This window comes from Phalaenopsis equestris, unplaced genomic scaffold (assembly GCF_001263595.1).
Source record: "Phalaenopsis equestris unplaced genomic scaffold, ASM126359v1 Scaffold000002, whole genome shotgun sequence".
NCBI lineage: Eukaryota > Viridiplantae > Streptophyta > Magnoliopsida > Asparagales > Orchidaceae > Phalaenopsis > Phalaenopsis equestris.
In genome coordinates this window covers 72,717,398-72,744,550 of record NW_018164444.1, presented here as the reverse complement: position 1 = coordinate 72,744,550, position 27,153 = coordinate 72,717,398, and the positions used below count along the sequence as shown (strand labels likewise).

General features: G+C 35.5%; 1 protein-coding gene across 2 annotated transcripts; it reads left to right on the top strand.

Moving 5' to 3' along the window:
• Nucleotides 1-502: 502 nt before the first annotated feature.
• On the top strand, nt 503-26,428 carry LOC110022380 (clathrin interactor EPSIN 2-like). Of its 2 annotated transcripts, XM_020721296.1 has the most exons (15): nt 503-739; nt 6,728-6,807; nt 7,261-7,312; nt 8,956-9,035; nt 9,124-9,202; nt 9,601-9,684; nt 9,786-9,931; nt 10,008-10,355; nt 10,527-10,568; nt 10,908-11,003; nt 11,079-11,257; nt 20,700-20,923; nt 24,375-24,708; nt 24,787-25,152; nt 25,445-26,428. In XM_020721296.1, the coding sequence occupies exons 2-15, from the start codon at nt 6,773-6,775 to the stop codon at nt 25,894-25,896; spliced, it is 2,517 nt and encodes an 838-aa protein (XP_020576955.1). In that variant the 5' UTR covers nt 503-739; nt 6,728-6,772; the 3' UTR covers nt 25,897-26,428. The 2 variants fall into 2 exon arrangements, with proteins under 2 accessions (XP_020576955.1, XP_020576947.1); XM_020721288.1 differs by having other exon boundaries at nt 24,375-25,152.
• Nucleotides 26,429-27,153: the final 725 nt, after the last annotated feature.

The following is a 27,153-nucleotide window of genomic DNA, read 5'->3' as shown; positions in this document are numbered from 1 at the left end:
ATATATAATAATATTGTAGATTGTTATACACATGATATATAATAATATACAATAGTGTTATAAATGGTGTGCATAACAGATTCTGTACATAATATTCTCTCATATTCTTCATGACATCAAATCGAATAAATTTACTCTCGTATATTTATTCGTGACATAGTAATTGAGTATCGTGAGAGCACGAGTTTGAACACATAATGCCTTTCAGTTCTCATTAAAAAAAAGAAAAAAAAAAAGAAAAAAAAAAAAGGTAACACCGTCTAAACGCGGGATGTGGGATGAATGATGAACTGGGAAATGTAGTTTGTAATTCAGCGAAAGGTGAGGGGGCCATCGGCATTAATAGAATGTGGGGGCCATTTTGTATATTGTGCTTGCTGGAACCCGTAAAAATTGGCCGAATCTACTTTCCGCGTTGAAAACAATTCTTACCGACACGTGTCTTTCTCCCGATGCTCTTCCCGGTTCCCGCAAGTTCTTCACCTTTTCCACCACCCCGAACCCTTCCGCTCCGACCCTCCACCAAACCTCTTGGTCCTCTCCATCTAAGATAATTCTGTATCCTCACGAAAGGGAGAGCTCGCCGGCTAGAACGCCTCGCTTTGTCATCGTGATAAGTGAAGGGTTTCGTCGCCGGAGCTCCTCCTGATACCGATTGAGACTTCGGGTATCGGCGATCTTAGTCGGCCGACGTCTGATCTACCTTTAGCGGATCGAATCCTTTCCGCTTTCACCGGAGGTATACTTGATCTAGATTATTTATCTTACGACCTTAGCTTCCTAGCTTAGCTAGGATTGTGCTTGACGCCGTTGAGTGTTCCAGATCTTATTGTTTGGGCTCAGTCTGGATTTGCGTTGGATTTAGTCATTGTCGTTTTGATTGTGAGATTGGTAGCTGGCGTCTTCTCCTTGTTGGTCGTTTCTGTTTTTCATCACTATGGTCGATTTTTTGGGTTTCTGTTGAGATGGGAATTATGATTTACTAAAACCAGCTATAGTTCTTTGAAACATTTGAGCTTCATGGGCATCAGTGCTTCATTTTAATTATTATTTTTTGTACATGGAAAGATTTTCTTTGTTTTTATTAATCGGATTTGTTTGTCAAAATGGCCCCTTTAAGGATTCTAGGTGTGTAATAGGCGTCTTCCGCAGATGATTATGAATCTCAATTGCTTTACACAAGCACGATTTGATATTTAGGGGCTGTTTGGGTGTAAGAACGATTTAACAACTCATGTAAATTAGGATTTAGTAAATCTTCAGGTTTTCTATCTTGAAATTAGTTTAGATGTCAAAAGCACCCATTCCAGTTAAATCTAAAAACAATTTGATTATGGTGTAAGAGGATTAGTAGATTTTGATTAGATCTTTAAGTTGTTTTTATTCTTTATTCAAGTTACATGTCAATTAATTAAGACTATGGTGATTAAAATTTAATTTGAAAATTTAAGCTTTAGTGTTAGTTGAATTAATTGGAGTTTACTAAATTAACAAATCAGTAAGCTTTGTTGATTAGTAGAGTGTTTTTAGGCTATTCAATCGTTAATTGTGCTAATTTGGGATTGATTGATGCGTGATGATTTAGGACCAGGTCTTATAATGAAATTAGCTCCAATGCACTGCAAGATTTTAAATGACTCAAATTTTCACGCTTTTATCTTTTTGTTGTTTCATTGTGGAATTATTTTTGAATTCAAACACAAAGTAACTTGATCACCAGGTTTAAACTCCACTTATCTCTACTGCACATAACATGAATTTTATAATTGTCATAGTAGCTTATTTTCTTTGAACATTCTCACATAATTCATGGATATCATGCAAATATGTACTATAATATGAGATAATCAATCAAAATGCTAAAATTCTATTATGCTCTTCAAATGATAATACTAGTGGCCTATAATTAATTCTTAAAAAATAATATTAACAGAGAAATTAACAAGAGACCAATCACACAAATATGATATGCTTCATGGACAAATAACATTTTTAATAAAAAATACAAAGATGACTAAAAAAATTAGTCACGATGATTTATGCACCTTCAGGATTGACCAAATGAATGAAATTTTATATTTCAAGCTTCTCTCAAGACATTTGCTATAAATAAATTCCTTGAAATATTCTTTTCACTAAGACCTTGTCTTGAGATTTATTTTGTGAATTTGTATGTCACTAACCAAGAACCTAAAGTAAATTCAATATCAGTTAGATTATCCTTTATTAAAATAATCTTGATAGAATATTTATAAAAAAATGTATTTTTCATATTGCTTATCTGCTTTATCAACTAAATAAGTTATGATAGATTCATCTTCATAAAGATTATGCTGTATTTCTATTAGAAGTTTAAATTAGATTTTTGTTATATTCTTAATTTAATTTTAAATCCAATTTTTAACTATTGATCAAATATAGATTCAAATTCATGTATATGGTCTAATGTAGATTCAGTTTCATTAAATATGGATTCATAATGTAACTGTAAATCATATTTTTGATTTACTATAGCCTCAGAAGAATATTGATGAACTACCATCTCTTTCAATTGGATCAACTTAAGTCATTCAAGATTCTATTATTAATGTACTTTTCATTGGTTTTAGCTCATATCTTATGGAGTTCTTTTTTATAAATCAATACAGATGCAACAACCCTAATACAATGCTTGTAACATAATTCAATACACAAAGATCTAGATAAAGTCTTAGATAGAGTTTTCAATGAATATTCATTTATTTCATTCTTAAACTCTCGCATATTGCCTTTAATAAAACAAATAGTGGAAACAAAATCGTCTGAAGGAAAATCATGTGCAGTGACACGACGTGTAAACCTTGCACAATGTTTAAACTTGCTAGAATTTCTTTTGTCTACAACTTCGAAATTGATTTTGTAATTCATCCCTACATTATCCATATGGCATACATTTCTCTTTAAGCTTTGTTTCATGCTAGTTCATACCTATGTTATTTCTCACTAAAATAATTAAGCATGAACCATTAATAATGTATAAGCAAGTTTAACCTTTTTTAAAAGCAAATAAATGCTAATATTAAAAAAAAACTCCCAAATTATTGATCAACTTCAAAAATATTCAAAGATCATGTCTTCTATTGAATACAAGAATATAATCTTGAACCTGATGATAATTTTGTTTCTATTATCTTAAATCATAACCTAACCAATTTATTTTAAATTGTGTCATTAACTGAATTATGTTTATTGGCCCAATTAAATATCCTATATTTAGTTTATGTGATGATACAACCATAACATCTAATATCAATTTAATGCATCATACGTTAGGGTAAAGATTTCCAAATATATTTGAATGATTCATAATATATCGATCATGGGAGGGAATTTAGGATTCTCAAACAAAAAACCACAAAAAACCAATAATTTGCTTTATTTAAATGGAAATAAATATAAGAATTAGATCCGTAATAGTAATGTAATGATAAGGTAAATTCAACATATTTGAATTACATAAAACCAATGAGTAATTATAATTTAATGATCACAAATAGAATTTCAGCTCAGTCAAATCTAAACAAAATTTGGAAAACGAGAAAACCAGTAAAAAGTTTTTTAGAAGAATTCACATGAAAATAAGAAGTTACCAATGTAAGAAATTCAGACCTAACATAAATATGTGGAGATGACTTCCTTGGAATTAATTAGTCTTATATTACACTCCAAGGGCATGATTATGAATTGAAAGAAGAATTTTTGTTGCATCGAAGATCTCCAACTAAAAGCCTCGGATCATCCATTAATAGATTTCTCATTTCTATTTTAGTAAATTTGGGAGGCACTAGTTCAACCTAATTTAATTATAGATCCTTGGAACTCCAAGTTTATCCAAAAAAAGAGATAAATATGCTGCAACTAAAAAAATATCAATAATCTCACATGTAAACACTCACGCATAATGCTCAAATATAGATGGAACAAAGGAGATCACAACATGTGAAAGAAGAGTAACAAAAAGTGTTGTAGACCTGAATAGAATGTTGTAGAGTAGGCCTACTACAATCGCACAATAATAGTGGCACATTGCTGTAGTCTCAACATGGAATAAGAAGGCAATCCTGCATCACTAATTATACATAATTTTATATAAATTGGTGAACTAAAATTTAATTTCTTTGGTACTTAGTAATTAATTAATGATTAAATACTAAGTTTTCCTAATTAGGTAACTAAGGTTTTAGTATTGATTAATAATGCTTAAAGAGATTAATCAGGGATTATTAGGACTTTTAGTATCCATGACAAATCAATTAGTAATTGATTTGTTTAAAGAATTTGTACCGATTAGCATGCTTGCCTGAGTTAATTAGGGTTTGATTTTATGATTAAATATTGCTTAATTTGGCTCATTAAGTTTTTTGTTTTTAATTAGGATTAATTATTGCTAATTACTTAAGCAGACGACTTAATGATTGAGAAATTAATATATTGATTTGTCTAATTGGTTTTTCTTTTTGCCCCTCTCTCTCTCTCTCTTCAGTCTTTTTTTCTTAACTCTTAATCCTACAACATAAAATTGAGGGAATTGAGGAATTTTCCAAAGATTACATGAATAACTCAATCTGAACAGTGTTAAAGCAAAAGGTGATGTTCAAGATTTTGTTAACTATAAATGAATCAAATTTATTATTCATATAGTCCAAAGATTACATGAACAACTCAATCTGAACAGTGTTAAAGTAAAAGGTGATGTTCAACATTTTGTTAACTATAAATGAATCAAATTTATTATTCATATAGTGAAGTTATTGGAGGAGTATTTGAATATAGGCTTATACAAATTACATTAATATTTGAGAATCAGTTTGATATTATATGGAAAAGTCTATTCTGGTGATGATTTTTGTGTTAAAATAATTAATGGAGTAGTATATGGAGTAACAAAGGGATGCTCATATTATTTTTAGTTATTTGGAGAAGACATAACTTAGCACACATGGATTTACTTGGTGTGCTTTTAAGTAGAAAGATGTGTCAAAGATATTTTTGCATTAAAAAGGGTATGGATGATAGAGCACTGATTGATATTATAATTGTAGAATGACCTAAAAGTTTCTGATTATTGAACATCTAAAATTAAGTCAATATCTTGTTTATATTATTTATCGGGATTCTTGCAAAGGATATTCAAAGTGAGCTGCTTTGGTGTGTAGACTTGTGGTTATGATTTAAGTTTAATCAGAGTCATCCATTAAAATTAGGGAAAAATTATAATAGTGAAGGAAAAGTTTAGAAAATAGAGGCTTTAGAATTTGTAAAACAAAAATTGTGTTTATGATATGAAATTTTACTAGCAATGATTTTAACAACTACCATTCAGTAATACTAGCAATTAATGTATCTATTGTGCAAATGAATGAAGAAATAAGGAATCATATATTTTCTAGCTAATAATTTTGTATTGCTCTAAACTTGGCTTTGTAAGAAGTCATTGATATCTAAGTTGAATATGATAGAAAGAGAATATGAAAGCGGATGTGTGGCAAAAATTGGGAGGATTAATTAAAAAATAAGTATATTAGAGGAAAGGTTGGAGCGTCGTCTATTAAAAATAAGGTGTCAACAAAAAGATTTAGATGGTTTGGAAATATACAATGAAGGATGGAACACCCATTAGATAAAAAATAGTGTTTGAAGATTAGGAATGAAATTGAATAGCTTAAGATTATATGGATTAATTTATTTTAATAGGCTTTGTGAATAATATGTTTGACATTGCAAAATTAACTCAATAAGAACGAGTAACTATGGGGATTCATAATACCGATCCTAAATGGTTGCGATAAGGCTAATGATGATGTGGACTTTGGGTTTGTTTGGGACATATGTAGTTGTTTGAAGAAGTAGTTGTGAAGTTGATGCAAAAGAAACTATTGTTTAAAAAGTTGTGGTGGCTAATATAAGTTTTTATTTTATTTTATTTTCAAAAAGGCTGGCTGCAGCTTTCTAGCAGCCACACCACTTAGCCAGGTCAGCCCCACCCCCCCCCCCCCCCCCCCCCCGGCCCACACACACACACACACACACACACACACACACACTAATCTAATAGTCATTTCAGTTGTTTGGTCGGATTAAAGTTGTATTGTAGTTGAACTTGAAATCATTTAATTCTACCTGCATCCAACAAATTCATATAATTTATTCTATGAAATTTGTAGGATATCCAAAACTCCTAAATTTTATTTTATAATTCAAAGGTAATTAGTTGTGTTAAATTCTTTTGAATTGGATGTGAATTTCTGCGAGTTTGTTTTGTTTAATGATTTAAAAATATTTCTAATATTCTCCTGATTCAAAATCAGTTTCTCTGCACATTTTTATCGGACTTCTGTGTACTGGATTGGATAAAATCAATTCTTCACTAGTGTGTAGATTTCTTAGTGTTGGCTCTTTCTGTAATTGTTTTTTATTGTGATCACTTTTTAGAATGCACTAACGTTTATTTATCAACCTATATTACTTATTTATTTATTTATTATTTGCTTGCTTTCTTATGGACAATAGTATCTTCCTGCTGGTGCTATCCATCCAGTTACTTTCTTGGAAATGCCTCCATAGTTGTGCTTTTATGTTCTCTTAATCTTTGTTCTAATTCATACTTTAAATCTGAAGTATTGATGACAGCTATTTCTTCCATTTCGTTGTTGGTATCATTTTGCCTGCTTTCATGTCTTCCTTGCAGAAAAAATTACTTAATTAAGGCGATTGCATATTATTCACCAGCAGCATGAAGAAAGCCTTTGATCAAACTGTTAGGGAACTGTAAGTTTTTGCATCATTGAAATTTACTCAATATATTCGTTACCCGTTCCACTGTTAAAATTTTTTAGGGGAATTTACATACATAGCACACAATTCTTACGTATCGACATATCTCACACCTAAACTTTTATATTTACCCACACAGTACTCAAATCCTTAATATCACATCAAAAGGAGCACTATTATCACTTTTTAAAAGTTGAATATACCTTTTCTATGTACAAGTTTAAAGCTTGAAAGTGTTATGAATGTAAATGTGAGATATGTAATTAGATGAGAATTATGCATTACATATGTAAATTTTCAAATTTTTTTTCATGTAATCAATCCGAAGGTTGCTAATCTGGACATGATATTATATGCTTAGATAGTGCGTTTTGTTAGGACGATATGTTGATTTTTTGTCTTGTGGTTGTAATGTTTTTTTTTTTTTTTTACTTTTTTGTCTTGCAGAAAGAGAGAGGTCAACAAAAAGGTTTTGAAGGTACCTGGAATTGAACAGAAGGTAATCAATGACCTACTTCTCTTAGCTAGATCTCAATGAAAAGAGCTAGATCATGACACAGCGAAAAGAAAGAAAATATATAACAAGCAAGAACTTGAAGAAAATTTGCTAACGAAGTAAAATAGATTAATTTAGGATAAATATGATCATTAGAATTTTCTTCTGTATTATTTTATAGGCATGGGTACATTTAGTTTTTACATTTTTAAATGTTTATAATAGTTAATATCTATGTAACGTAATTCTTTCCTTAATAGTTAATGCAATATTTGAAAAGCATTGCAAGCCCTAAGCCTATATAAGTTTATGATCTTACTCCGAAAAGGATTGAGAATTGTTAAATGTATATCGAACAAATTTTGAGATCTTGAGTTTCCCTCTCTTTAGCGGTCATTTATTTTTTTCTCCTTTTCTTTCATTTTTTTCTAATATTTATTTTCTTTGTGCTTCTCTTTTATGTTAAGTGGTCTTAGAGGATTTTAATACTCGATAAGGGGCACTATAGTTCATGTGAGAGAACGGAAGGGGAGTGGACACCATTAATCATGAAATTCATTGCCAATCCTGTTGTTGTCATGTCTCTTTTCAATTAAGGCCCTTCCTCCTTTACCTCACATGGCTTATGTCGCATTTTGAGGATGTCTGCAATTACCAACTTGACTCCTCACGAGCAACTATGGATGCAGTTTCATCGACTTAATTCTTTATTGCCAATTGTCTCTTAAAATTTTCATTTGTTATTATGACATCAATATAATCCAAATATTCAACATGGATAGCTTATAGATGGAGGATATATGACAAACACAAGCCTTAGGATTTTCAAAATTGTCAATATTCACCATGGAGACATCATTATTATTTTATTGACATAATTTATCAAGGCCATCAACATCTCCATAGAAAATATATTTCACATCTACTTTAAATATGGATAGAGATTTGATAAAAATATCTCTTGAAAAGTTTAGAAAATAAATTTAGGTAACATCCTAATACAATATATAATAAATCAATTTTTTTTAGTTCCAATAGTTAGAAATCAATATTAATTTCAAAAGTTCAGACATTTGTGGCCCATAAGTTCAGAACGATTATCCTAGATCTGAGTCAATCTATGAAGATTACTATTGTGATGATCTTGATCTTTTGGATGCATCTAATGATGATTATGAGCAAGTATTAGTACTCAAGCCACTTTATGAACTTGAGGTCGTGCCTGAACCTAAGCATGATGTTTTAGTTGAAGCTAAGCAAGATTTTGTACTTGATGAGCTTGAGCTAGAGCTTACACAATGGTAGAGACTAGTCTATATAAGCTATTTAAAAATTTAAGCCCCTAGTCTCTATAAGCTATTTAAAAATTTAAGCCCCTAGTCTATATAAGTTCTGATATTGTATGAGAATGAATTGAGAAATATTGAAAGTTTGTCTTCTCTCTATAGCTGCCAACTACTAAGTTCTCTCTCTCTCTCTCTCTCTCTCTCTCTCTCTCTCTCTCTTTTTCTCTCTTTTTTGTTTCTCTCTCATTTTACCATAAGTTTTTTATTTTAAAAAAATTGCAAATTTTAATGGCTTAAATTTGGTCACAAGTTTAATGCATGGGGGTATGCTACTGAACTACTGATTTGTTTCTTACTCAGATCCTTGATGCAACAAGCAATGAACTTTGGGGTCCTCATGGGTCGCTTCTGGCTGATATTGCACAAGCTACACGAAATTAGTGAGCCCCTGCTTTGAATACTTTTTTTTTTTTTCTCATCCCAATGCTCGGTTTTTGCTTCTGTTTTATATTGTTTTTTCTTGTGCAGTCATGAGTATCAAATAATAATGCATGTGATTTGGAAGAGGCTCAATGATACTGGCAAAAATTGGCGTCACGTATATAAGGTGGTAGCATTCTTATTTTATGTTATTAATCAAGTCAGATGTTGGCTCTGTGCTGTTGGTTGGATTTCTCTTAGGAAGTCTTACATACATACCACTTAATTCTTATGTATTTACATATCTAACACCTAAATTTTAATTTTTACATATATGCAACCTCACCTTTGCATTAAAAGGCATATTTCATTTGTAAAGTTAAAATAGTGGTACTTTTGATGTGATAGAAAAGATTTGAGTGGCCTAAGTGTAAAAAGTAAACTTTAGGTGTTAGTTATGTTAATATATAGGAATTGATAATGCATGTAAATGCTCTTTTTTATAACTGATGCTTAAGTACAGTCTACTTAACTGAATTGCTTCTTTTCTTTTGATTCCTAAATTTTCTATCTATTGTTCTGCAGTCCTTGACAATTTTGGAATACCTGGTTGGGCATGGATCTGAACGAGTTATTGATGAGATCAGGGAACATGCTTACCAAATATCAGTAATGATGTTATTTTGTTATCATTGATTTTTGTTTTATAACTTTGTTTTTTTAATTAGTTGATGTTAATCTAATTGGCTAATCTTCTCATGATACTGCAGACTCTATCTGACTTCCAATACATTGATTCTAGCGGAAAGGATCAGGGGAATAACGTACGAAGAAAATCTCAAGCACTCGTTTCCCTTGTTAATGATAAAGAAAAAATACAGGAGGTTAGACAGAAAGCACTTGCAAACAAAGACAAGTAAGTTTGCATCATTAAAGAATTTAATATTTAGTGGATAGATTTTTGTACTTTTAAACATTTTTGTATTTTATAGGTATCGTCCCACTTACGGTTCGAGTGGATCATATAAGCCAGGTTATGGTGACCGTTATGATGATGATCGTTATGGAGGTAGAGATGATGATCGAAATGGCTATGGGAGAGGAAAAGATTCGAGTTACAGAGATGATGAAAGGTATGGTAGAGGTGGAGACTTCAATAGGTATGGTGACGGGTTCGGTAAAGATTTTGATGAACACTCCGGACGAGGAAGTTACAAAAATGATGATGATAGCAGAAGTGGACGGGGTAATAATGATGATTATACATTTGGTCCAAGAAGTAAGAGTTTTGACAAAGACAAAGATCATTCATACGAGGAAGATGATAGTTACTCCTATCGGTATATGCCCAACATTCCCCTAAACTTATATTCTCATCTTAAAATTGAAACCCGACTTTTGAAAAGTTATGAATGCTGCAAACTTTTTTATTTAGTTTCCTTGATGTTGTTCAAAGAATTTTAACTGATTGTTTGATTTATATATATTCTTTTGTTTTCAATCGGATCTAGAAATGGCGGTGATAGGGCCAATGATGCTTCTCCCGATGAAAGGTATTTTTCATCACATAGGAGCTATATTTTTTATCTGGGCATTTACGTACATAAAACACAATTTTGATTTATTTACATATCTAATACCTAAGATTTGATTTTTACATTTGTACCTCTCAAATCTTTTATTTCACATAAAAATACCACTATTTTAACTTTTAAAAAGTGAAATACACATTTTCATGCATAGGTAAGGTGACATATGTAAAAATTGAAGTTAGGTGTTAAATATGTAAATACATAAGAATTGAGTTGCATGCATGTAAATCTTCCTTTTTAATTTTCACAACAAAGCATAATGTACCAAATCTTTATCATAATGGATTGATGCGGCAACAGGAACCCTGAACGAAAGCTTTCAGAACAAGGTGCTGGTGCACCGCCCAGCTATGAATCAGCAATAAGAAGTGATAACAATATTTTGCGGGATGAGAGGTACGAAATTGCATGATTTTAGTTTCTCTACTTGATGGATGCAGACATGATACCTAACATATTTCTTTGCTGTAGGAATGAAGGGGTTGGAACAGCAGCTGCCCCCAAAGATTTGTCGCCGACCGTGCCTAAAACATCATCCCCTCAGAATAATCATCATGGAGAGCACCACGCTGCTACAGGAGTGCATTCATCACCCATGACAATGGATGATTCTTCTTTTGATGAATTTGATCCCCGCGGCTTCACCCCAGGTAAAGAAGTCCTCTTATTAACCATGTGGTCATCCATGCAACAGCATCACCCATCCTGTGTCACCTGTTTTAGATTTGTGATGTACTTATTCTTTTAATCTGTGGAAATTTAGCTTTGTATGTAGCAACAAAGCCCAAGTCTAGGTGAGATTATGAATTGAATTTTATTTATATTTGATATTTTTATTGGTAGCTACCAGTTTACTTGAGGTCTGGCTTTTATTTCTCAACTTTGAAAGGCATATTTCAATTTGTCCGTCTCAATATTAGCAGTACGAGGTTTTATACAGTTATTACCATTCCCTCTGGTGCTCACAAAAAGGCAGGTGGAGTTGAGTTCTTTACCTAGATCTGTACTCGAATCTTTAAAGAGTGAAGTGCCAAAAGTGTCTTCGGACTATTTACTTGAGGTTATTGTAGTCCTAGAGTTTATAAATGTGTTAAATTAGTTCCCAGACTCTTTTAATGGAGGCTCTAAAGTTCTCACCGGGGATTATTTTAACCTATATTAAAAGAGTCCGGGACCAAATTGATATTTTTATAGACTCAGGACTAAAATGACTCCCTATGAGGAGTCAGGGAACCATTTTGACATAAAATATGAATTTTGGATATCACCATCGTATGAGTTAGTGGAAAACTGAAAGATCCATTATGCTCTCCAAAATTAACTTGCGTAGTGGGTATCACCGGATACAGATGAGGCCGGGAGAAGTGTGGAAGATTGCCTTCAAGACATGGGATGGACTTTATGAGTGGACTGTCATGCTTTTCGGTCTGTCAAACACATCCAACACTTTCATGAGTTTGATGAACCAGGTATTTCCGCCTCAAATTGGAGAGTTTGTCGCAGTCTACTTTGACATTCTAGTATACAACCGATTATAGGAGAATCACTTGCATCACCTGAAAGCTGTATTTGAGGTGCCGCGAACTGAGCAACTATGCGCCCATCTGAAGAAATGTCACTTCATGACAAGCCATGTATGTTTTTTGGTTACATCGTGTCTAGTGCAGACATCTAGATGGATCTTGTAAAGGTAGAAGCCATTATCAGTTGGGTCGCACCACAATCATTCACTGAGCTGAGACAATTTTTGGGGCTAGCATCATTCTATCGAAGATTCATCAGAAACTTCAACACTATCACCTCCCCTCCGACCGAACTTCTAAATAAGGAGTTTGCTTGGACAGCATCAACTCAGGGCATTTTTGACACCCTAAAGGAAAAGGCAACTCAAGGGCCCGTACTAGCATTACCAGACTTCAACCAACTGTTCGAGGTAGAATGCGATGCCTCCGACATAGGGATCGAAGCTGTGCTAAGCCAGGGTGGACACCCCATCGCTTTCTTCAATGAGAAGTTGAAAGAATTCAGGAGGAAATATTGGACTTACGACAAAGAAGCTACGCCATCCCAAGGGCTCTGGAGCATTGAAGTCATTATCTATTGACGAACGAGTTCACACTATTTACACGAGACCCTAAAATTCCTCAACAATTAGAGTAAACTGAAGGGTCGACATACCACCTGGGGGGAATTTTCAGCCTCTTTCAGTTTGTGCTAAAACATAAGGCGGGAAGTCAGAACCGCGTAACAGATGAATTTAGACGTCGACATCTATTGAACTCATCCATGCAGGCTCGAATTGTGGGCTTGAAGATCATAAGGATCTATATGAAACAAACTATGATTTCAAAGACATATGGGAGCAATGTCAGAAAAAGCCAGCAGGGCAATAATTCCACACAGATGGATACTTGTTCCTTCAGAGCCTGCTTTGCATTCCTCGATTTTCACTAAGGGAGGCCATTGTTTAGGATGGCGACGACTAGGGTTGTAAACAAGCCGAGCTTGAGCGAGCTCAGGTTGGGCTCGTGTTCGGCTCGTTCGAAATTGCTTGTGTTCGAAATCGACTCGTGTTCGAAATCGGCGTGTTCGAAACAGGCTCGTGAACAGTGTGTTAGTATTCGGCTCGATTTAAATATTTGTGTTCGTGTATCAACTTAAATTGGCTTGTTAAAATTAAACTGAAAAAATAGATGTAGAATGTTGGATTCGAACCTGGACCAAATATATACAAAACAATGAACATAACCACATTACCACAAGAGCAGTTATGATTTAAACTTAGATATAAATATATATAATATATAATTATATAGATAATATGTGTAATATATTATTATATAAATAATTATATATATATATATATTTTATTTCGAGCTAAAACGAGCTAAACACGAGCGAACAAAGAATTGTCCGTGCTTGGCTCGTTTATAATTTGAGCTTTAAAAATTTGTTTGTGTTCGACTCATTTACTTAACGAACGAGCCGAACACGAGCTACTTAACGAGCCGAACACGAGCTGTTCACAAACAACAAGCTTTTTTGACAGCCCTAGTGACAAGGGAGGATTACTTGGTCACTTCGGCAGGGACAAGATTGTCGCACTAGTAAGTGAGCTTTTTTTTGGCCCAAATTGACTAGAGATGTAGAACGACATGTTAGACTATGCAGAATTTGTCATCTAGCAAAGACAAGGGCTCAAAATGCAGGATTGACACACCACTTCCAGTACCAGAGACATTATGGGTGGACATCAGCATGGATTTCGTGGTTGGACTTCCAAGGACCATAAGGAACAAAGGACTCTGTGATGGTTGTGGTTGACAGATTCTTCAAGATGGACCATTTTGCACCTTGCCATTGGACACTAAATGCCTCTCACATCGCCGATCTATACTTCATAGAGGAATTCCCAAGATCATCACCTTCGACAAAGTCGTCAAATTCTTGAGCCACTCCTAATGGACACTGTGAGGAAAGCTTCACTTCAAACTCTAATTCAGCTCAACAGCTCATCCACAGACAGATAGATAGATGTAAAAAACCGAAGCCTCAGTAATCTCCTGAGGTGTTTCATAGGAGAAAATATAAAACTGTGGGATCTTATTTTTGCCCAAGCTGAGTTCGCATATAATCGATTCATCAGCCAAACTACTGGACGAAATCCCTTCGAGATTATGTACGGACACAATATGCTCACACCACTTGAATTGCTGGCGCTCTTGCCATCTTCGGAAACCAGTGAGGATGCCACGGATCTAGTTCACGAGATAAAGAAGCTCCACGAAGAAGTTGGCAAGGAGATTGCTAAGCAGAACCACAAATATCAGACACAAGAAAATAAATCTAGCAAGAAAATAACGTTTCAAGAAGGCGATCTAGTATGGATTTGGTTAAAAAGAGAGATTTCCCATAGGATCATTTAGGAAGCTCAAGCTAAGAGCAGATAGACCTTTCAAAGTACTTCAAAAGCTGTTCGAAAATGCTTATAAGATCGACTTGTTCGGGTACTACAACGTTTCAGCCATGTTCAACATTGCTGACTTGACATCGTATTTTGACTAGCCGGGAGCTTCGACAAACGAGGTCGAAGCTTCCCCAACCCCGAGAGACTTACGGGGGCGCTATTGCACGCAGGGCCAAAATCCCGCAATCTCTCGCGAAGGCAGGAGAAAGCACGAAAGCGGACATTGCAAGTCTACCGCACTCATCTTCATTTGGGAAGTGTGTTTCGAATACTTCTTGCCTTCCCACCCATTCCTTTTGTGTAGAAGTTTCTTTTGTCCAGTGAGAGTTTATAAATTTCTATTCTTTGTGTGTAGGAGTCCGTTCTGGCTATGTTATCTTTAGATTTCCTTTGTGGAGTGTTCTTCGCTCTCGCTAGGGTTGTATCCGACGACTGTGTCCTACTCAGATGCGGTGTTGTATTCTCCTTATATCATCCTCTTCTTCTCCCGGACCCTCCTCTTATCTTTTTCCTAATCGCCGACCACCTCATCGCCCTCCTCCACTATACCACCACCTCTACTCCCACCACAACCTTGTTTTCCAGCTCACGTACCAAACACCATCCAACCTACCCAAACAGCCATCCGGCCATCCCCACCTTTGCTTACCACTCCGCCAACGCCACCACCGCTTTAGGATCTCTTCTTACAGCCCTAACCAGTGATTAGTATGTTGTTGTACTCCTTTTTCTGTCTGTGTCTTGTTGTAGCCGTATTTTTTATTAATAAAAGTTACCGCTATATCCTAACTAGTTGCGGTATCAATAGAAGATTGTTTAGTGCTTTTTATTTGTTGACCTTGCAGGTGAAATTAAAAATATATTTGATATTTGGACAATTTTAACTCTCTCAATGACTAGTACTGCTAGACTTTTGATTAAAGTTACTGGTGCACAGTGCTAGTCATTTCAACTGCTTGAAATTATCCTTATGCTTATGAGATACAGAAAGAGGATTGAGAAACATATTAGCCTAACCAAATCCGATAAATTACTAGCCGGCATAACAATCGTTAATATTAGTCTTATGTACGATTTTTCAAATGAATATTTTTTCCCAATCTTCCATAATGTTATAAGTTCATAAAATATTTTCAAGTGATCACATTGGGCAAGGTTTTACTTTATTGGCTCTACGCTTCCTAAGGATTTCATAACAACAGTTGGCCATTTCTCTCTGTAACTAAGAGGAATCAGGCTTAACCACCTATAGATTATTCCTTGTTTCTGATGCTGTATGTGTTCCACATGTACATGTACTGTAGATCTGTTTGCCATATTTCTTTCGGTTGATCAGTGGTCTGTAGTTCTGCTCTTAAATGTGCCCCCCGTATGCTGTTTGGTTCATTGGTCTTAATTATTCGGCAAGATTGCTACATGTTACGTTTATTTTTTTGTTCTTGATGAATTAGGGCATAGTTTCAAGATATCTGGAGATGTGCATTTTAGTACTTTTTTTCTTCTATTTTGTAATGCTATATCTTGAGATATTTTGAAGATTTCCAGAAATTTTCTTTTTGTTCAGATTTGTTTTATAGCACGGTTGGTCTTCAAATTGATAGGTTTGCTCTTTGACGTGATTTTCTTTTCTATATTGCTACTCCATTTTTTTTACTCATGAGAGTGATTTATTAATGTTGTATGACAGTATCCTTTTCTTATAATTATTGCTGTTCCTGTAATTGTCAACCAACACTACTGCTCTGCCATAAGTTCCATGTTATTCTTACTTCTCATGGCAGTACTCTTTTTCGTTTTATATGACCTTTTTGGTTTCGGTGGTTTCTGGTATTTTATAAATTTCTCAGACTAGCTCTTGCGCCATTGGGTGATGGCATGTCCAACCAACTGTTTATAACCTTTTTTGGTGGTCTTATTGGAATAAGTTGGATTAATTGCCTTTTAATTTGATTTCTACAAATAAACTTAGTTTCCTTTTGTATTCAGGAAATTTATTAGAATCATTTTTTTTAAATCGTGAATTCTTTTTATTAGTATTGCTGTGCATTTATGTGTTCCTTTTGTTAGAAAACTTGTTTTTAGCCTATCCATCTCAAGGGCTCTTCTTCACACAAACAATTTAAAAATAAGGATGTTAGTACCTAATCAGAACTTTGTCATGATGTTTAAGATGATTTTGAAATTCAGTTTAAATTGATTAGTAGACTCTAATTATTAAGGTGAAACAAATTGATCAAAAAATGTTAATTGTCATTTACCCAATAATAAATTGAGTTGGTATCTAGTAGAATATGATGAGTGACCGTCACTTACAAGTGGGGCATTGAAAAATGTTGGGTATGAATGACTAAAGATGGAGAGCAAAATTCTTCCCAATAGGGTTTCCAGAAGCCTGCAAACCTCGATATAAGTGGATGAATAAGCCACCTTGAGCGATAGGAGCAAACTTCTCATGGGTACAATAAAAGGTGAATGGGAAATATATATATATATATATATATATATATATATATTCTCTGATATAGAATTATCAGCGTGCATGCTAAGTAATTTTGCTTATTTGTTTGAAATAATGAAAGAGAGTTTATTTAGTCATGGAGTGTAGGTTCTCCATAGGATTATGCTCTTATGATTATTTTCTTAGAGAGTTGACCTCTAGGAACCCCCTCAATTAAAATGATGACTAATATTTTAGAGGTTAAAGCTTATTTAGAAGTTGCGAGTTTAGTTGTTTTAATAATAATATTAATAAATAAAGGAAGAAATAACTTGAATAGAAGTAGATTTACATAATTTAGGCGTTCGTTGATTTGCTCCAAAGGGAGTGCATTTTGCATTTCTTTTATAGGAGTTTCATAAATCTGGATTTTTTGGTTGAATGAATTCCAAATACAGTGTAAAATTGCGATACAATTAGAATTCATTCTCTAGTTAATTTTCAATGTAATTGAAGTTCTCTAGATTTTGGTGAATTCCAAATGCACCACTATGTAAAGTTTTGCTTGTTGTGGCCAGCCATTTGGCCATCAATGTTTGTCGTTTGCCTGCTTGTTGCACTCTATCCACCTGCCACCCACCTTCTATGGTTGCCACCTGTTGCCCACCTGCCACGACCACCCTCACTATCCTACCGTTGTCGTTGCTCGCCATCCACGCATTTTATATTAATTTCATTTTTTCAAACTAAACAAGAAAATATGAAGCCCGACATTTAGTACATTGAACCAAACAACTTCAAAACATTTCAAATAAAATTCATTACTTTTACATTTCATTCCTTTTTCAACAAACCAAACAATCCCTTTAAGTAAAATATTCTTAACCCTTGAGTATAGGTAAAAGGACTTGGAATGTGGCTTATGGATAGATTTGATGTTAAAATTTGATTGCTTCTACGTTTCGACTCTCTTGAGCTGCAGATAGTTTAGATAAAAAAATTATGATGTTGTGGGTGATAAATAAAATTGGATGTTTCGTACAAAAAAAATTGGCTGATGTCTTATTCAATGGAACCAAAGTTACAATAAAGTGAGTTGACTAGTTTAACAAGCTGATGAATTTGTTTGGGTCGCATTTTTAACTGTTTCCTTGTATATATGACTCACAAATGGCGTGCATTGGGTTAATCTACTTGGATGAATCAGGATGGGTTGATCAGCTCATGTAAGTTAGATTCTTTTGGTTTAGGTTGGATTAGGTTTAGTCCCATTGGAGTTGTTAGGACATGTTAAGGTGATTGAATCTAAGTGCCTTTAGTTAAAGCTAATTTAGGAATTGAGGGATTGGTTTTAGTCAATTTATTGTAAGTTTGGCTTGATTAATGATGAGTTTAATGTGCAAAAGAACGATTGGAATGGTTAGCTTGATCAGTGTGCTGTAATTTCTGAAGTTTTATACTATGGCTGATTGCCATGATCATTGTTGGCCATGATATTGGAAAGGGTAATTTGAAATTCTAACCTATGAAAGAATATATGAGTATCAGATGCGGTGCATAGATTCCCTCAGCAATATTGGATGAATCTGAGATTTTCGGGATAATCACTGAGACTGAATTCAAGCCGATTTGTTGGAGGAAAACAAATTTCTTACAAGGCAAATAGTTGCTAAAATCCTTTCAAATTCTGGTACTATATGAACAGGCATAATTGGCTATTTACCTTCTCCTTTGATCCTTCTATAGGTAATGGGTTTAGCTACATTTCAAATTGCGATGGTTAGCCTCAGGAAGTTGATTGGCTCTAGGGGTTAGTTGATCTTGTTGCAAATGAGTCGATGACTAGTTTCTAGACTTCCTTGTAACGAGCACCTATAACCAACAACCTTGGTCGACAAGGAGGGTGGTTTTGGAAGGATGACAATGCATTGATCGAAGCTTGCTGTTAAGAGCTGTGAGCAGCTTGTAGGTGATTGAGGTTACGTTTCAATGTTTGTCAGCTAGAATCTTATGGTGATTTGAGATTTTTTTTCTTATATAGAGATGGAAGCAGCAATGGCCAACAAACTTCAAGTGAAACTTGTATGTTGGAAGTCTAAATTCAAATATGAGCATTCAAGATGAAGACATTGATCGGGATATAATATTAATTAAATATCAAGCCGCGCTTTGTGTAATTTACCCTTGCTCAATAGTTAAGCAATCTTCAAAAAAGAGCACATTCAACTTATAGGCCAATGCTAGAGCTTAACACTTAGCTGATTAATATACAAGAATATTGGGTTCTATGTATAAATATTAATTTAACTTGTATGTAATCATATGCTATTTATACTTCCTAGTCTGCTGAGGAGGGATCTTCAGCTTCTCATTTGTATGAGAACGATTAAGGAAAAGAACATTTTTTTGATATTGTGAAAAGTTTTGCGAGAAAGAAGTGCTTATTTCTTTCTTTGGGATTTATTATTAGTTTTTTTTTTATGACTCAATATTTCCACCCAATTTAAAAATAGTTTTAAGAAGTGGCTTGAATTTGGTGACCTTAATTATTGGGTCTTGTTGAGTAGCTAGGATGGGGCAGGCAAAGGTGGCAAGGAGACTGGTTTATGGACGGTAGTTGCGATTATTCAGGTTTAGCAAAGAAGCCAAAAGGCGATAAAAGAAAGTGATACAATATATAAAAGGTGATTAAGGAAATTGATTGTGTGTGTGTGCTTGTGTGCTTGGGTTTTGCGGGGTGCATGGTAGGGGAGCTTAAGCAAAAGTGTGAGTGTGTGAGAAAGAGAGAGAGAGAGATCATGCGATAAATATTTAACTGATATTTTCCTTGCATAATCAAGCTTTGCTGCAATATTAATCTAAGGCCATTATAAATAATAGCTGTCGTTTATTTACTTAACATTTGATCTGAGGACGAAACTAATCACAAATAATGACAATTCGATCCATAATTATTAAAAATAAAGTAACTCCGAATGAATACAAGATATAATATGGTAATATATGGCCCAATTAACGAAACAAATCCTAAGTTGTATTATGTCAGTGTCTACTGGCAGGCACACAGTTTGCTTAAACTGTAGCAATAATGACTAATTTTTGAGGAAGTTATGTAAGTAAGATTATGAGCTGTGATAAAAAAGATGGGCTTTAAGATTTCTTCTAAAGTTCGATAGTAGGTTCTTTTCTTAAAGCAGCAATAATTTGTTGCCCAAGATTTAACACAATTTTACATTCTTTTCTGTCGGCAGTTATTATTTTCAGACAGATAATTATGAGTTGTTATATGAATGAAGAAATATTTAACTGCTTGTGTTGAATGCATCAGTAGCAAGTTCTTTTATTGTTCTGTCGCTTGTATTAGTACTGAAGCTGAGCATACAATGAAATCATTTAGGGGTATTTTACATACATACCACTTAATTCATATGAGTGTACATATTTATAACACCTAAATTTTTATTTTTTACATTTATACAAACCAAATCTTTCATAACATAAAAAATATACCACCGTTTTAAATTTTAAAAAGTGAAATGCACATTTTCATGCATAGGTAAGGTGGTATGTATGTAAAAATTAAAGTTTGGGTGATAGATATGTAAATACATAGGAATTGAGTGGTATGTATGTAAATCTTCCAATGGTTTATTACATGCAATTTAATTTAAATCACCTGCTTCAACAGCTGTAAATTTTGCTCCACTGGCTGCCAGTTCTGCTTCACCAGCTGCCAGTGATTCAGTCGTAGATCTCTTTGGGAACTCATCGACACTTGATCCAGTGAATTCTTTGGCCCTTGTGCTGACTTCTCCGACGACAACAACGAATGATACAGAGGTGGCAACCACAGATTCAGGCTTTGGGACAAATTTTGTGGCCTTGTCATCAGCATCTGCTGCATTAAGCCAGGTATGATACTACTTGCTTTTTTTTTTCCTGCGGCATTCTCGTTTGGTTTTTTGGATGAATTATACATTGGTCCAAAATTTTCTCATATCCACACTTTGGTCATAGTTCTTTAATTTTTACATTTAGTTAATTTTCTCCTTAGTGGCTGTAGAAGTAGAATATCCCGTCTGCTATTAATTTTTGTTAGAAATCGCAAATGGTTTTCTGATTAGAAACTTAAGCGTTACAATTGTAAGAAATGAGGGCTGATTATGAGAGTTCTCTAAACACGGGAATCAAGTTATGAATTTGGGTAATAAGAGCCAAAGTGTAATATAATTGTTGTGAAATCGCACCACCAAACACCAAGAAATATGAAGAACTCTAGCTCGCCGAGTACCTCTTTCCTGTTGGAAAGAACCGTGCTACACTGCTTGGAAGGAACTTCTTGCCGCAGACTTCTTGCTGGTTTGAAAAACCGAACTGCACTGTTCCTTTTTCCGGTTGGAAAGAACCGGGCTGCACAGCTACACCTTGCTGCTTCAAGAACTCCCTGCGATACCTGCTGTAGTCGAAGGAATAGAACGCCGAGTAACAAGATTGCGGAACACTGTAGCCTGGACAAAGAATCGAAGGCCACCTGCTGCAGCCGAATACCTGCAACTAGGAACTCCTTGTTATGGCCGAATTCCTTCTTTCTGTAGCCCGAGAAGCCTGTCCACCCGCTTTGGTTTGGACAGCCCAAGAGCACTGAATATCCTTCAGAATTGCCTCCTCCTTGAGCTGCTGAATGACACCTTGTTGGACAGCTCTTGGGAGGATAAAGAAACCACAACAAGCAAAAGAAAACAGGGAAAACAGGAAGAAATAATGTAGGAAATGAAATGCAAGAACACAAACACTATAACACAACCAATTATGTGGTTCGGTCCATAGACCTACATCCACGGGAGGGAATCGCCAACAAATACACTAAGACAAAGAAGAATTGCAGGCTTTTTACATCAAAGAATGAACACTCCTCTAGATCTCTCCCTCTCGAAACTACCTCGATACAAGATTTAAGACTTCTCTCTCAATTCTTGAAGCCTCTTCCCTTCTTCTTCTTCTTGGACTGATTTCCTTCCCATTCTTGGTCTTTTTGGTCTGATTTCTATCTTCCTCCTTGTAGCGGCCTCTCCCCCTACAAGCCTATCTTCTTCCCTTGTAGTAGTCTCCTCACTCCACAAGCCTCCCTTATCTATTTATAAATAGATGAGGCCTCCCAAGTAGACTATAGAAGCTCAAAAGAAAATAACAAGTATGTCATTGCCTTAGCTAATCAATTGAGGGTCATATATAACAATTCTTCACCTTGACTCTCAATTACAAATCTTCATAATAGAGATTCGCTCCACCTTGCCTCTATGGGCCCTTAGCCCTTGGTTGAGTTTACTAAGTCCAGACAGTTCTTGAACTTAGCAATCACAGTTCTTCTGATTAGAGAATATTGTCCCTTTTTCCTTACTCCTTTCATGACGATACGAGAACCTTTAGTTACTGAAGCCCCTGTGATCACCGAATCAGAATCCAGCAAGGAGTGGATCCTCGACTCGGGGTGCTCTTTCCACATGTGTCCTCATAAGGACTGGTTCGAGACACTGCAACTGGTAAATGGCGGGTCCGTACTACTTGGAGATAACAAGGATTGCAGGGTGGTCGGTAGTGGAACAATCAGAATAGAGATGTTCGATGGAGCCGAACGAATATTGCAACATGTCAGGTACGTACCGGGGCTCAAAAGAAATTTGATTTCTTTAGATATGTTGGAGACAAACAGATACACTTTTAAGGTGGAAAATGGTCATATCAGAGTAACTAAAGGTTCTCGTATCGTTATGAAAGGAGTAAGGAAAAAATGACAATATTATCTAATTGGAAGAATTGTGATTGCTAAGTTCAGGAACTGTCTGGACTTAGTAAACTCAACCAAGGGCTACGGGCCCCTCGGGACAAGGTGGAGGGAATCTCTATTATGAAGCTTTGTAATTGAGAGTCAATGTGGAGAATTGTTATATATGACTCTCAATTGATTAACTAAGGCAATGACATACTTGTTATTTCCTTTTGAGTTTTTATGGTCTACTTGGGAGGCATCATCTATTTATAAATAGATGAGGGAGGTTTGAGGAGTGAGGAGACTACTACAAGGGAAGAAGATAGACTTATAGGGGGAGATACCACTATAAGGAGGAATATAGAAATCAGACTAAGAAGACCAAGAAGGGGAAGGAAATCAGTCCAAGAAGAAGAAGAAGGGAAGATGCTTCAAGAATTGAGAGAGGAGTCTTAGATCTTGTATCGAGGTAGTTTCTAGTGGGAGAGATCTAGAGGAGCGTTCATTCCTTGATGTAAAAAGCCTGTAATTCTTCTTTATCTTAGTTTATTTGTTGGCGATTCCCTCCCGTGGATGTAGGTCTATGGACCGAACCACATAATTGGTTGTGTTATAGTGTTTGTGTTCTTGCATTTTATTTTCTACATTATTTCTTCCTGTTTTCCCTGTTTCCTGTCCGCCTGCTTTGGTTTGGACAACCCAAGAACACTGAGTATCCTTCAGAATTGCCTCCTCCTTGAGCTACTGAATGACACCTTGCTGGACAGCTCTTGGGGGAGGATAAAGAAACCACAACAAGCAAAAGGAAACAGGGAAAACAAAAACAAATAATGTAGGAAATGAAATGCAAGAACACAAACACTAGAACACAACCAATTATGTGGTTCGGTCCATGACCTACATCCACGGGAGGGAATTACTAACAAATACACTAAGGCAAAAAAGAATTACAGACTTTTTACATCAAGGAATGAACACTCTTCTAGATCTCTCCCTCTCGAAACTATCTCGATACAAGATCTAAGACTTCTCCCTCAGTTCTTGAAGCCTCTTCCCTTCTTTTTCTTCTTAGACTGATTTCCTTCCCCTTCTTGGTCTTTTTGGTCTGATTTTTATCTTCCTCCTTGTAGTGGCCTCTCCCCCCTACAAGCCTATCTTCTTCTCTTGTAGTAGTCTCCTCACTCCACAAGCCTCCCTCATCTAGTTATGATGAGGCCTCCCAAGTAAACCATAGAAGCTCAAAAGTAAATAACAAGTATGTCACTGCCTTAGTTAATCAATTGAGAGTCATATATAACAATAACTACCTTTCTTTGTTCATACTATCATGGTGTCAAGACAAATAGCAAATTTTAGATTGTGGATCATCTTATTGGAAAATTGTGTCGGCTACTTTTTTTTGAATAATTCAATGAAGGTGTTTCCCAAAATTTTTGATAAGATTTTTCAATCAATTTTGTGCTCTTCATTTTTTAATAGTCCATAAATAATTGCTCATAATGCTTACTGGAAGATTTGTGATCACTGCTCTACTATAATTTTCCATTTTATTTCATGCTGAACGTTTGTTTTGAGCTTTTCCCGAATGCTTCACAGCCTACTGAAGATCCATTTGGAGATGGTCCTTTTAAGGCTTTTCCACAAGAGAATTTTTCAAGTCAGGTACAAACCTCTGTGTCAGCAGCTTCTTCTGCTCCTTCCTTCCCACCATCTGTCCAATCAATGTCAACTCCTGAGCCTGTCACACCTTTAAGCCCATTAATGGAGTCTTCGTTGGACTTCGGTTTTGGGGATTCATTAAGTGCTCTAAGCTACACCCCTTCTGTTGCAACCAATCCCATCTATTCTTCACACCCAACACTTATTGCTTCAGAGTTTCCACCAGCTCATTCATCGATTCCACAAGCTACTCCTTTAACCATACAGTCAGTTCAACCGATGTTTCAACAGAATGTTCTGGCAGCCCAGTCATCGATTCCACAAGCTACTCCTTTAACCATACAGTCAGTTCAACCCATGTTTCAACAGAATGTTCTGGCAGCCCAGTCATCCATTCCACAAGCTACTCCTTTACCCATACAGTCAGTTCAACCCATGGTTCAACAGAATATGCTGGCAGCTCAGTCATCGATTCCACAAGCCACTCCTTTACCCATACAGTCAGTTCAACCCATGGCTCAACAGAATATTGTGGCAACTCCACAGAATTTTCCGCAGCAGCCGGGGCTGTCTTTTCCTGTAACTCAACGGCCACCGACTACCAATGTTTCCGGACCATCGAATGTGAAGCAATCAAATGATACATTCGAGACGAAGTCATCGGTTTGGGCTGATACGTTGAACCGAGGTCTCGTTAACCTAAACATTTCTGGATGTAAGTAAACAAAATTTTATAGTAAGATTTACATACATGTCACTCAATTCATTTATATATATTAACATGTCTGACAGCTAAACTCTTACATACATACATGAAAATGTGTATTTCACTTTTTAAACAAGTTAAAATGATGGTATTTTTGAAGTGGAATGAAAGATTGGGCAGTATAAATGCAAAAAAGTAAAATTTAGGTGTTAGATGTAGGAATTGTGTGGTATGTATGTAAATGCCCCGATTTATATACTGTGCTTCATCCCAACCTAACATTTTGTCTCTGTGATTGCAGCAAAAACCAATCCATTGGCAGATATAGGGGTGGACTTTGATTCCATTAATAGGTTGGAAAGAAGGAAAGAGAAGGAAAAAGGTTCTGCAAATCCTCTCACTTCTACTGTCACTATGGGCAAAGCCATGGGCTCAGGGTCCGGAATCGGCCGTGCGGGAGCTGGGGCCATTAATCCAACAAGGCCCGCTATGGGATTGGGAATGGGGATGGCCATGGGCGGCGGTGGGATCGGAATGGGTGGCCCCGGTGCAATGGGAATCGGTGGTTACAACGGTCCCATGAATCAGCCCATGGGCATGGGCGGAGGAATGGGCATCGGCCAAGGAAATTATATTCGTGCTCGGCCCGAAACGCAATCCCCTACACCAAGCTTTCCCGGGTCAGGCTACAATTCCATGGTGGGGATGGGAGGCTACGGTTCTCAGCAACCATATGGTGGCGGATATAGGTGAATGAACCCGGAAACTTTTCGGAAAGCATAAATACAGCCAATACATTAGAGAGAGGGTGTTACAAAAAATTCATGTTCTTGGAAAGATTTCCTCTTATAGTTTAGCTCAAGAAAACTTCTTGCATTAATGATCATTATTGTACTTGTACTTAATCTTTAGATTAATCAAGGAACAATATTGATCACTAGCATAAGAATTTTTCTTGAACTAAGCTAAGTGGAGAAATCTCTCCCATTCTTGACACTTTTCTGTAGTTTTTTTTTTTTTAGTTTTTCTGGGTGCATTATTGGTGTATGTTGGGATGTATTTCTATACATAGTACAGGTGATGATGTCAGTCTTTGAAGTGTTATGCTGCAACTATCTCTGTTGTGCCTGAAGCTTCTACTGGATTTCTGCATTCAGATTCGTCCACAGCGTAATCAACGTCTGGAATGGGGGTATTGTGATATTGTTATTATATTATTGCAGTTGAGGAAGAGAGTACTATTATATAATAATTCATTTGTTTTTTTTGTTGTTTTGAGAGGAACTTATTTGGCAGCTGATTAAGCTGGTGTTTGTAAATTGGGAGCGGATTACATGTATTTGATTACAAGGAGTATGTGAATCTTGCGCTTTTGAAAAATGGAGGTGTGATTGATTGGTCAGCTGTGGTTATTTTATACTATTTCAAGCTTCATTGAAGGAGTTTTTTCTTAGGGCCATTTACATGTGTGCCACCCGAGTCTTATATATTTACATATATAACACTCAAAATTTCTTACCTTGGGATCACTACTCATAGATTTTGATCGAGTAGCTGTCTGCAGTAGTGAATTCTACTCCTCTGATCTTCATATTGAATCTCGGTGAAAGTCAGTTCATACCATCTTGGCAAGCTCACTTTTTGCCATTAACACCCATCTTCTTAATTGTTTAGTCTCTATCCAATATGGAGAATGATTGTGTTGCTCGCCTAATATTTATTGACCTTCAATTTGTCTCGTTAATCTTTGGCCAATGCAAACTAAATATGATTTGTATGTCCAACAACTATTAATGTCTAAAATGAGCCAGCTTGATAATTCGATCTCACATTCGACAAAGAGAAAGGTTGAGTTAGGTCGTGCTGACGTTGCTAGCATTAAACATTTGTCATCTATGGAACTTGTGAATTTGTTCTTGATTTTTACAGAACATAGAAATGTGAATCACTTGATAGTATTCTAAGTAAAGGATTTTTACATGCATTTTGCATCCATTATCTCTCCTTATA